We start from the raw sequence: 13623 nt of genomic DNA, 5'->3' as shown, positions 1-13623 counted from the left end.
TATACATCTAGTAGTAGTAGTAGTATTTTTTTTATTTTATATTTTATTTTTTTTTAGGGATGTTGAGATTTCAATCAATTCAGCCTGTGAAGTGAAAGTCAAATTTATTATGTATATATTAAAAGTTTGTTAAATATAAATTTAACTCGACTGCCAGTCAGCTTTTTTTATCCCTAGCTGGAGAGGTTTTTTTTCCACATTGAACACATTGATGAGAATGGATTTCAATCGCGATCTATTGCCAAACAGGTAAAACTAATATTGTGTAAGACTAATATTTGATTCTGATTCTTTTATTGGCTCATTCTTAATTCTCTTAATTTTGTTTGTTTAATGGGTAAGACTATAGTCTATAATATTTGATTCTGATTCTTTTATGGAGTGACTCATGAGGTTTGTTTTTGTGGTTTTATTTAATTGAGTGTTACGCAAAAAAATTAAACGTCCATGTAGTTTAGTTATATATACATATATCAATGTCGTCTTGTTTCGTTTGCCTTCCTATTTCTAAAACATATTGATTTTGGTTAATAAAAAAATATCCAAATGTATCACCCTTGATATGTATTGAAGGATACATTTGGATTTGTGCATTTTTCTTAGACTAGTTTAATATTTTTCTGTTTTGGATAATATTTTTCTGTTTTGGATCACCCTTGATATGTATTGAAGGATACATTTGGATTTGTGCATTTTTCTTAGACTAGTTTAATATTTTTCTGTTTTGGATCACCCTTGATGTGTATTGAAGGATACATTTGGATTTGTGCATTTTTCTTAGACTAGTGTCAAACAAAGAATGTTAGTAATATCATCATACTCTCAATGACTTTCATTGAATAGTACGTCGTGACCTTGAAAGACAAATTTAATCCACATATAGCATGTACTCACGTAAACTTCCCTGCTGGTGTTGAATTGTCTCACTTCCCGGCCTCAGCCGCCTGATACTCACACACTCCTTGTAGAGCATCCTATTGACCTTTTAGTACTTCAGAATGTTTTTCACTCCCTCCGAATATTTACGATCTCTCTCCAACATTGTATAATCTTTTAACACACTCTCTCTCTCTAATACTCCACAATTTTCACATAAATGTGGAAGACTCTTGAACTCCACTCTAATTACTTGGTGAACGTTGCTTGGCTTTAGGACTAGTATTCCATATGAATGGAGCCTATTTTTCCGATAATGATCGATGAATCAAAAGTTTTTGACTTCTCTTCAGTTTATTCGGTAACAACATCCCATGTGCACATTAGTATACTACGAGAATTTTAGTTATTAAGAACAAAAAAAAATTTAGTTATTAAGGACAAAAAAAACCGTATCTAAAAGTACTAAAAATCATCCCTATTACCTTTTAGGGATGGTTAATGTCACCGTTAGTTGCGTCCCAAAAGGATTTTAGGGACCGAACAATTGAGATAGAAAAACATCCATCCCAAATACTTATTAGGAACAGAAAAATAATCGTCCCAAATACTTAATTAGGACAGAAAAACATCCGTCTCAAATAGTCCCAATTAAGTAAATGGGCCGAATGTTCCATTTTATTATTATTATTATTATTATTTTAATGGTGGTATGCCCGGCTACTATATTAATTGCCCAAATTTCTTTTTGCCTGTCTGTTATATCTTATATCCATTGCTCATTCATTAAAACTCTAAAGAAGGTCGAAATTAATTCAAAAAAAAAAAAAGTTAAATTTTATAACCATTAATTAAAAAACAAAGTGATATCAATTTATGGTCAAATCAATACCTAATAGCAAAATATGTAAATATCAATAACATAGTTGGAATCATTAATCACTTGTTGCTGAGTCGAAGTTAAGTGATGTGTACGGACCAAACAGGCCAAACATCGATGGCTGCAGATTATTTAATAGGCTACCAAAAGGTCCATAAGGAGGTTGTTGCTGTTGTGGGCTGCCAAGTGTAGGACGATATCCGCCGAATGGTGTGAACATGAATTGAGGAGAAGACACCCTTTGGTTCTCCAAGATATCTTTCACAGTGCCTTCAAATCATTTATGAACTCCATCATTTCATCACATTTTTGTTCAGCTCTATTAGCCTTCCTCCTTTCAGCCTCCAACTCTATCTCCCACTCTACATTTGTCTTCCTCATACGACTTGAGGATGCTGCTGGAGCCTTCTTTCCATAACCGAAGCCATGAAACTATGTATTATTTCCTATTCCAAGACAGTTCTCCAAAATATGCTCATCCTCCGGGACAGAACTGCTAGTAGCCACATAAACAGATGGATCTAATGATTGGGCCACGGATCTAATGATTGGGCCACCATTTTGTCTTGCATTTTGTAAAATCAACGAAGTAAATTAAATGAAGAACAATTATCAGCCATCTCTGTACACATCATACTACAATTAACAAAACACTTTACTTTAAATTTCACCACTCATCCATCAACACATCATACTTTTACTAAAATCGAGATACTAGAACTATTAACATAAATAGTTCTAGCATCTCGATTTTGGTAAAAGTATGATGTGTAGGTGGATGAGTGGTTGACCTAGTGATATTAATATCATAGGGACCAAATGGATCTTTAAAAATTAACTTGATGAATATAGTCTTGTGATGAGAAATAAAGTTAGGTTGGTTAGACAAGGATATACTCAAGTTGAAGGAATTGATTTTGATGAGACTTTTGCACTTGTTGCTAGACTTGAGTCTATTCGACTTCTTTTGCTTTTACATGTCACTTTAAATTCAAATTGTTTCAAATGGATGTAAAAAGTGTTTTTCTTAATGCTATTTTGCAGGAAGAAGTTTATGTAGCATAACCAAACGGTTTTTTTTATCCACATAATCCTGATTATGTTTTTCATCTTAAAAATACTCTTTATGGGTTAAAGCAAGCACTTAGAGCATGGTATAAGAAGTTAACTTCTTATCTAATGCAGAAGGGCTTCGGAAGAGGAGGAGAAGATAAAACATTTTTTATTTTCAGGAAAAGAAAAGATTTTCTTGTTGCTAAAATCTACGTGGATGATATTATTTTTGGTGCTACTTATGATAACCTTATTCATGATTTTACTAAAAATATGGGTAATACTTTTGAAATGAGCATAGTTGGTGAACTGAGTTTCTTCCTAGTTCTTCAAGTGAAACAATTTGATGATGGGATTTTCATATCTCAATCAAAATATGCAAATGAGCTAGTCAAGAAATTTGGTTTGAAAGATTCAAAGCATATGCAAACTTTTATAAGTACTTCATCCAAATTGGATAGAGATTCTGATCCTAACAAGGTTGATCCTTCTTTGTATAGGAGTCTTATTGGTAGCTTGTTATATTTGGCAACAAGTAGGCCATATATTTCATTTAGCATAGGTGTTTGTGGTAGGTATCAAGCTAATCCTATAGAACAACACGTTCTTGCAGTGAAGTGCATTATTCGTTATGTTAGTAGTACATTGAATTATGGATTGCATTATTCTTCTATATCTAACTCTAAGATTGTAGGCTATACTGATGTTGATTGGGTTGGTAACAAGGATGATAGAAAGAATACTTTAGGTGATTGTTTCTATGTTGGTACTAATATTGTTTCATAGTATAGCAAGAAGCAAAATTGCATATCATTATCATCTTGTGAGGCGGAATACATTGTTGCTGGAAGTTGTTGCACATAATTGCTTTGGATGAAATAGATGCTTCTGGATTATGGAATTGATCAAGGTACTATTGCTATCTTTTTTGATAATACTAATACAATTAATTTTTCAAAGAATCTAGTTTTGCATTCTAGGACTAAGCACATTGACATTCGACATCACTTTCTTAGGGAACTTGTTGAACAAAATGTTGTGTCTTTGGAAAAAGTGCATACTGATTATAATTTGGTTGATATTCTCACTAAGCCATTAGATACTCTTAAGTTTTCTCATCTTAGGAAATCTATAGGCTTTTGTTGCCCTAATTATATGCATTGCAAAGGCATAATTTAGAAAGGTTTTTCATGCATATCTTGAGCGTCTAGATTATGTTTTTGGGAAGTTAAGCAAACCATATTAATTGATTAAATATGTTGAACAAAAGGAGTTTTATGACACATGGATTATCTGTATAAAATATACTATGGCTATGAATTAATGAAATTGATTTTGCTTACTTGTTTCGTATAGTAAATGGATTATTGATAGTACATTTACTTACTTTTTATGTCATTGTTATGGTCAAAGATGATGTTGACATGATTAATTATTGTCGTAGAATTTAAACTTGATTTTATGTGGTTTGGACCAAAAGAGTGAAATAAAAAAAATGAAAAATAGTTTGGAATGAAAAATTCTGAAAAAAAAAATATGAAAATAATTGCTGTTAAAAAAAAATTTGTAAGAGTTGGAAAATGCTATCTTTGGGATTTGTCTGAAACTACCTTGACTTGAACAAATGGGAATAAGAGAAAGAACTGGTTGCCCAAAATAGTGAAAGCCGTCAATGTGCAAAAAGAAAAAATAGAGCATAAAGAGAGAAAAAAAAATGTATTTTGCACATGTTGATTATTTGATTTCTAAGGATATGTGATATCATTGATTTATTATCTGAAATCTAAACAGTTTACAAATCATATGTTTTTGGAACTTGGTGGTAATTTTACTACACTTACTAAGTTTATGAAACTTCATTGAATTGATCTTGGTAATATGTGTTGATTCATATTGTCTTGTGGAGTCTATTATTCTCATTGAATTCAATTTACAGATTCTATATGGTTGGTTGCTTCTTACTTCTAGGATATTTCTTCCTTTAGACCTTTATTAATTTGTGACAAAAAGGGGGAGAGAGGTGAGATTGATATTATTCAGGGGAGGGGGGGGGGGGGGGAGATGTTAGAAAATTCTAACATAAATAGAAACATGGTTCGAATGCATAAATTTGATAAAGAAGACATACCCAATATGAAAATATATTAAAGGGAATTATAGCGGAAACCTTATTTATATCATATGGGAGACAACCTTCAACCCTCTTATCTTTCATTGCATACAGGATGATGGACTCCAGACTTCTATGCATATATATAGATGAGGGTTGGGATCGTTCAAGTAAATGTTAAGAGGTGTGTTGGTTCCATCAACCAACACAACTCTTTATATGTGACTCTTCAACAAAACAACACAACTCTTAAATATATAGGTGACTATTCATTCAAATATATGGATAACTAAATATTAATTAATTATTGTTAGACTATTAATATTTTGCTTACATTCTCCTACTTAGTCTAACGATAATTAATTCTGATCATATCAAGATCAAAATGATCATTGAGTGTACTCCAAAAGTTAATCCATATATATAAGAAACACATCTTTCATCAATTGGGAGTACCTTTGAGTCTACTAATATGGGATCAAAGGCATCATTATATCATCAATGATATAAGACATCAATGGTCACTGATACTATCAAACTCAACTCCAACGTCACATATATTTTGCATGTGCATCTATTCAATACAATATTCATGCCATGCATCGGCCCTACCGTGTCTCAATAAGAACACACCGTGTCTCAAAACTGGACACTTCACAAATTTTCCATACACATGTGCACTAATATAAAAAATCTAGTAAATAAGGATAATAACTGTGATCACAAAATAAAATTGTCTTTACCTGAGCCAATTATAACCTCCCGCTAACTAAGTAAATTAATGTTGTCAAAGAGAAATTTGCATGCTTACTATACAACATTAGCGGCAAACCTTTAGTTATGGGATCAACAATCTTTTGTTGGGTATCAATGTGCTCAATCAGACACTAGCTGGTTCTGTATCCTCTATTTCACAGCAAGGTATTAACGGTCATATTTTAGACCAACTTGACTCTTGTTGTTTCTTTAATACAAGACTGTAGCAGTATTGACTTGAAGTCCAAAATTGATATTTTATAAAGCATGAAATGTGACTTTATAACATGCACATAAACTTTGCTTCTATCACTTATCATAATAGTAAAACAATACTTGAAGTGGATTTGTATACTATCTTGACAACCAATAAAGTCAGTTTTCACCACTCCTAGAAAGATATGGTTCTTAATTATTTGCAGGTAACTTATAAATTTCTTTGCCGCATACTATAGATCCAAACCAGGATCACTATGATATCTGCTTAACTAGCTAATGCTATATTATAGTTAACCATATGCAAAACTTGAGCATAGATTAGGTTCCCAAAGGCGTAAAAAATGCCTTTTACGTAGTACTACTATAGATATTTTCTTGGTAATTAAATTACCAAATTTCTCAACTTTTACAATGGGTGCAATTCTACCTCTATAGTATTATATGTCAAATACTTTCAAAAATTTATCTAGTTAGGTTCTTTGTGGCAATCCAAGAATTTCACAAGATTAATTGATTTAGGTGAAACTTAATGCCAATAAAAAGGCGTCACCAACACCTTCATCTCAAATGTTTGAGAAGTTAAATTGTTTAATCTCATGTACAATAATGTCACTGTCATCCACATTTTACACTAAAGATGAATTTTACTCCCACTAACTTTGAGAATAACTAAGGCCACACATTTATAGTTTAATTGATGGGAAGGTCAACTAAACTTTCCAGAGTTAATTAAATAATGCCTCAAAATAATTAACTCTGAATGAGATCAACATAACATATAATTATCTTTCCTTTGGGCCAAAATTATCATATATTAGTCTCCCACTGGTGAAATAACTTTCACCTTTGAAGCTAATTAATCATAGAAAACACAATAATAACTTATACTCCTTTGGGCATAGTGAGTCATCAGTTATGTCTTTTACACTAATTACCTCAATCCGCTTAGTTGGACAAACTCAATGACCCACCTTTGGGCTTGATCATTGCTCGTCTTTACGAAACGCCAACACAATCCTTTAACTTTAACAAAATAATAATTTTGCCACTAGTTACAAATATCATTAAAATTTTCATGAGTGGGTCACTTTGGTGACTAAACACTCAATCAAATTAAATGACACTTATGCTTAGAATTGCAAAATATAATTCAATTTTCCCGAATGAATCAATACATATACATATACATATTATGCAACAATTTATAACATGAGACACATGCGTAATTATGTATATAATTTTAATAACATGTATAATTTCATAAACTTATATGCTATAAAACTTTAAATTAATCATTGATTATGCCTTGTATATCATCAAATATATAAAACATTCAACTAGTGATGATAACTTAAGAAAAATGACATATTTATGAAAATTAATATTTAAGGGACAAAATAAGATCCAAAATTTTTAAAATTTATACATGTTATAAATATTAAATTAGCGACCCTTATTGATAGAGTAAGTAGGAGTGCATGCAACACATGACTCTCTGAATGGAGAGACATGACTATTGGTTTAAATTCAAAAGACATGCCTATTGGTTTAATCCCAAAAGACATGACCATTGATTGCAACTCAAAAGACATGATATACATACATGTATATATATAACGAATCAACGTTAGTAACCCAAACTAAAACATGTAATGGTACGTTAAAACATATAACAATTGAGTTTATAACACGACAATTGAGTTTATAGCAAAACATCTCTAAAATACCATGCGCATAACTCTTGGTGCATAGATCACAAAGGCTATGTACCGGTGCATGCAACATGCATGACTCTGTAGGTACAGAGACATGTCTGTTGGTTCAAACCAAAAAGATATGTCTATTGGTTGAAACTCAAAAAGACATGACTATTAATTTGAACATCAAAAGTTATAAATTTTTGAGATCATTTGTAACCCAAACAAAAATATGCCTACAACCGTCCCCATGATAAGCGCCGAATATTGCATATTCAAGCGCCCTTAATTGCATTATTTAAGTCCCTTATTTGTTTAATTATGTAGATTACCTTCATATGCACGTTTTTGCATATTTTCAGGTTCATTGGCCAAAAAGAAGCAAGAAGGATGCTTTGTGGAGTTTTGAGCATCAAAGGTCACAATGCTGAATTTCTGGCAGCAGTGGAACCTGGACTTTGCTCGCCATTTTAACCTTGAAAAATTGGGAACTGGACTTCCCTCATAACATGAAAGATTTAGATCTCTGAATCAGCTTTCCAAATCTTCAAACGGTTTGTCATTCGGAGCTTGGAGCAGAGAGTTATGGCCTTGTTACCAGAGGTGCACAGAACTGCCTGGCAGCAATGCAATTCTGCCTTGATCTTCATTTTTGACCAACCATCCTTGAGAATTGGATCTCGACCAAAACATCAAGTATTTAAAGCTCTGAATTAGCTCTCCAAATCTTCAAACATTTTGTCATTCGGAGTTCAGAGCGCAAAGTTATGGCCATTTCATCAAAGTAGGTCCGGGCGGAGCAAGGCAAGAATGGAGCATTCTGCTCCAATTTCGAGTGCTCGAGCCCTTATTTCGAGTGCTCGAAATTAGGGCAGAATTGCACTCGGGAATGGCCCATTTTTAGACACTTGCATCTTGGGTTCCTCAATTCTAATTTCCCTCTTTAATGGTTGGTTGGAGATGTTGGTTGGTGGGGGTTTTTAGAGCCTTATCTATACAAGAGAAGGGAAGCAAGGCGACACATATTTTAAGCAAGTTTTGATCAGATTTTGGGGGGAGAAGAGAGCAAGGAGATAGATTTCTTCAAGCTTGAAGAAGGAAGCACGAAAATGGAGGAGGTCTTCAAGCTTCTTCCTTCTTCCATTGCTCCTATGGGTAACTAAATCTTCTCTAGGGAGGTGATGAAGCCCCTCCCTTGTAAGCATGTTCTAGTGTAGATTTTACTTTTGGGATTTCAATGTATTATTGTTGGTGATTTTATGATCTAGAGCATCATATGTGTTGTAATGAATTCTAATGTCTATACATGATTATTTTGAGCTATTCATCTTGTCTTAGATGGTTTCTCTTCCTATCATATTGCTTGCATTTCCATAGTGACAATGGAAGTTAGATCATAGAATGGCTTTAATGGCATGGAGTTTGAGAACTTTGATAAATCATTGCTTAGGATGCCCTTTGATGGTTTATACTTGATTCTTAACTTTGTGTGCTCTCATCATTTAATTAAGGGCTTGATAATCTTTGGCTTAGGGAGCATGTTGAAGACTACACCCTAGTTTAGGTAGTTGAAGCATGTGAATCTTTGATGGATTATTCTTGTTTTTGATTTAATGAACCTCTTGAGGATAGTATAGCAACCAAGGGTTGTTATGTGTCATGACCATCATTTATGTTGATTTTCCCAATTTAATCTCAATCTAGAATGTGTATAGGGTTGGAGCGGATTCATTTCCCTAGTTTTTCTCTACTTATATTTCATCTCTTTTTAATTCTTACAAGTTTCTAATTTATGCAATTTCAATATTCTTAGCTTAAGTGACAAACAACAAAACCTTTATAAACCCTTATCACTCTAAAATGACTCTGGACACTTAGGTTGCCATAGATTAGCGCAGTCCCAGTGGTTCGACTTACCCGACCAATAGCCCTATTTTACAATGATTCGTGCTATTGCGAAGGTTGATGTTTAGTTGATCAACCGATCAATTTTTGGCGCCGTTGCCGGGGACTGCAAACGGTTTAGCAACCAAAGTTTAGGGTTAATTTTAGTTTGATTGTGAATATTGTGTCTTGTGAATATTCCTTGTGTGTTTTGACTATCTTTGTGTTTTAATTGTTGTAAGATTCTAGGGACTCGAAGCTCGCCGTGGGAATGCTAGCAAATTGTAAGTCTAGAGGACCCCAGGTAAGTCTCGTGACTTCTAGTTTCGAGTTGTGAATATTGTGCATGTGTTAAATCTAGTTTTAGTTTAGTTGTGAAGCCCTTGTTGAGGCTCTTATCCTATTTTAATTTCGTGTTCAAGCATCGGTCCTTGTCGTGGCCAATTTAATTTTTGTCTTGATAATTGAGGAGAAAGGGAATATCATATGTGGAGGTTATGGTGATGAAGTGTTGTGTTGATTATTTTGTGTGTTGTTGAATTACTCCTAGATGGAGAATAATTATCTCCCAACTCAATTCTACACACCACATGCGTTTTGTGCTTTTTGCTCTAGTAATACACATCATACAAGAGATTGTCTTCCAACGAGATAATTCTCGGATTTTTATCTAGAGCAACCAAATGCAAATTTCTCTGAACCGGGTAGTGATCCATACTTCAATGGTTATAACTCGGGTTCAGGAGATCATCAAAACTTCTTGTGGCATGACATAGGAAATTCAGCCCCACAATCTCTAGGGCAACATTTTCACTCCAATTTTCAACTCAATGATCATTATTTCCAGCCCTCTTCTTCTCCTTTTCTACCGTCTCCATTGGATGAGTTAATAGCTGCCAATGAACAAATGATAGAGTCTTTCCACACGCAAATGATAGAGTCCAATAAGCAAATGTTGGATGACATTGTTGGCATGCAATCCACGACTCATTCTCATTCTCAATCTAGAGTAGAGTTAGATGACCAAATAGCCCAAATTCAACAAATGGTTGATGCTCTAAATCATGGAAATGAAGAAGAATTTTCCATTGAACTTGTGGCCAATCCAAAAGAAAATTCTATGAATGATGAGATTACTCCTAGTAACTTTCATCATGAGAATGATCAAGTGGTCATCACATATGAAAATGATGAAATGGTGGCTGAAAATCAAATTGTTGCCACTCATAAAATGGAAGAATTTGTGGTTAAAAATGAGGAAATTAATGATGATGAGATTGTATCCTATAAAAATCTAGCACAGCCCCTACATAATCCCTTGCTTGATGCACCTCCTTTAATGGAGGATCCTCTAAAAACATGCTTAGCTCATTTTAATTATGAGGATTTTAATGTTGACAATTCCATTTCGGAGGTGAATTCTTTGCTTAATATTCATCCACCTATTCATTCTCTTCCTTGGTCAACATCAAATGTATCTCTTTCTTGGGAGCTTGCATCTCATCCCATTCCCTCACTTGAGTTGTCTCAAGTTGTTAAGCCCGAACCGCCGGATAAGTGTGAGGAGGATGTTGAAATTCTGAAGGATAACTTGTTGAGCATTCCCGTACTCAATATGACCCTTCATAAGTCGTTGCTTGGTGCACCCTCACCTAATCCATCTTCCTATAATCCAAAACAGCCCCATAATCCAAAGTTCTTCATTAAGGATGAAGAGTGGATTGAGGTCTTTCCATTACCTCTTTCCAACTTTTGTCTTCAAGCTCTTTTTCTTCCGCTTCTAAAAGAACTTTCTTATTTAGGAAAGCTTGAATCTCTTGAGAGACATGGTATAGGGTGATGAGGACCAACTTGATCTCGGTGCGTCTAGCTATCGACGTTAAATTTAGCACTCATGGGAAGCAATTCTTCCAATTTCCATGCTTCCCTTGTCTTCAATTGCTCGTGCCTTGAAATTTTCTGGGAAACGGTTTAGAAAGGCCAAAAGTTTAATTTTTCTGGAAATATTTTTAGTTGTGTTCCACAATTTTAGACTGGCCTCTTAGATTATCTCAATTCTCACTTTCATTCCTGGAAGTTTCTATCTTAATGCATTAACATGATTCTTGCAAACTTTGAGAATTTTCTCAAAATCATCCATGTATTGGAGCAATTGTGTGCAATTTAAAAATTTTCTTAATTTCATCCAGGCATTAGAAGAGAGGTTAAGCAATTTAAAAAAAATTTCCAGAAATTTTCCATGCATTTGATTGAAATGAAGTTGCAAAGCTTTAAAAATCTTTCCATGCATGGGAATGGCATGCAAAGTTTTCAAAATTTTCCTAAAAATCTATCCATGCATTGGATTGGAATAGCATGCAAAGTTTCCAATGATATTCCAATACAAAGTCTCCATTTCTTCCGATGCATGCCAAGCTTGAAAATTTCATTTTTGAGAAATTCATCCATTTTGCATTATGTTGCAATGTATCAAGCTTGGAAAATTTTCTATTGGCATAATGTTACAATTGTTCAAAAAATCCTTCCCAGTGATTTCGTCCGCCTAACATGCTTACTACCTCCAGTTCGAGGGCTCTAGCACCCATTCCGAGTGCTCAGCATTTCATCTCATAAGCCTCTTCATTTTCCCGAGCTTACTGATCCAATTTCGAGCACTCGAATTGGCATTTCGAGTGCTCGACATCCCTCCACATCTTGGCCATTCTCTCTGCCCCAAGCTCGAGCACTCCAGCTTCCTCTTTGGAGTGCTTAAATTTTGCTCCATCCCATACTAACCTCTCTCAATCTCACTGCCCAATTTCCGAGCACCTCTAGCACCCATTTGGATTGCTCGACAATGCCCAACTCTAAACCTTCTCTCTCTCGGCAACAACCCACTTCCAGTAATTACCTTCCATCTGCAACCCTCCCCAAATGCATAAGCCACCATGCAAGAAACAACTCACCCTTCTTACCAACCTACACCAACTTCACTCACACCACCTCTCGGCCACTATGCCATCAACATATCAATACACACCATGCACCATGCCAACCCCCACATCCAAACCCACCATCTCTCTCTCTCTCTAAACGACCATGCAACCACCACACCAACTCACAACCTCCACAGCTTTGCACAGCATCTCAACCTTTACCCCACTTCGGCACCAACCAAACCAACTCCACGACCTGCTATCCAAAACCTCAACCCAAACCATCAACTTCCCTTCCCATGCAGCCCCTCCTGCATGCCCATCTTGCATGCAAACCCAACCCAACCCCTTGCATGCACCAATACACACCTCCTCTGCATCTCACAACCCACCCACTTCCTCACCCCATGCATGCCCATCAACCCTGCATGCCCATGCATGAAAACCCACGCAGCCAACCTCTACCACTCGGCCACCTCAAAACCTCTCCACCAACCCACCATGCCGAGTGCACCATGCATAGACCACAAACCCCAACCTTCCAACCCTCACCACAACTCACTATTTAAACCCAACACAACACCATGCTCGAACACTCTCAACCAACTCTCCCTAACCCCACGACCTTGCACACACATCACTCTCTCTCTTAGCTACCTCACCATACAACCACTCTCCACTCTTTCATCCAACCGGCAAACCAAACTTCACCCTCACCTCTGTAATATTTTCGAGCACTCAAAGCCAAGCTTCGAGTGCTCGCAGATACTCGACCTCTCACACCCATGAATCCAACTCACTGACCCCATTTCGAGTGCTCGAAGTGCAGCTTCAAGCACTCGAACCAAGCCCACTTCCTACCTATTTTAAAACCCACCTAACCCCACACACCACCCTCCTCCCTCTCGGCAACTCTCCAACCAACCCGTAACCATGCATGCACAACCTTCATCTCAAACGCATCAACCTCACTTCACCACCCTCATCTCATCCCACCATGCATGCAACCCACAACTCACCACCATCAACCCCCCCAACCTTCCTCATCTCTCTCGGCAAACCTCAACCCATCAAACCTACCCTCACCACCTTGCTTGACCCACTACCCTCACCACCCTCACCACCTCATACACCCCAACCCCTCTTAACTCCTCACCAACATCCACACAAACCAAACCACCACACAAGGAAATGCATTCATGCATGCACCACCACTTCCACCCCACATTTCCC

The 13623-nt window shown here is 35.8% G+C and overlaps 1 protein-coding gene across 1 annotated transcript; it reads left to right on the top strand.

The window, feature by feature from the left end:
- The first annotated feature begins 3082 nt into the window (after positions 1 to 3082).
- LOC132272677 (uncharacterized mitochondrial protein AtMg00810-like) lies at positions 3083 to 3595 on the top strand. Its single transcript, XM_059773777.1, has one exon. It carries the CDS (start codon positions 3083 to 3085, stop codon positions 3593 to 3595), a length of 513 nt encoding a protein of 170 aa, XP_059629760.1.
- Positions 3596 to 13623: the final 10028 nt, after the last annotated feature.

Source organism: Cornus florida, unplaced genomic scaffold, assembly GCF_030987335.1.
Source record: "Cornus florida cultivar Cherokee Brave unplaced genomic scaffold, ASM3098733v1 CherokeeBrave_3.0.0_Hap2_Chr09, whole genome shotgun sequence".
NCBI classification, from domain to species: domain Eukaryota; kingdom Viridiplantae; phylum Streptophyta; class Magnoliopsida; order Cornales; family Cornaceae; genus Cornus; species Cornus florida.
This window is presented reverse-complemented; position numbering and strand designations above follow the sequence as displayed.

Bases quoted from the DNA above. Each gene is read 5' to 3' on its own strand.
- LOC132272677 (XM_059773777.1), top strand. From the start codon at position 3,083: ATGGGTAATACTTTTGAAATGAGCATAGTTGGTGAACTGAGTTTCTTC.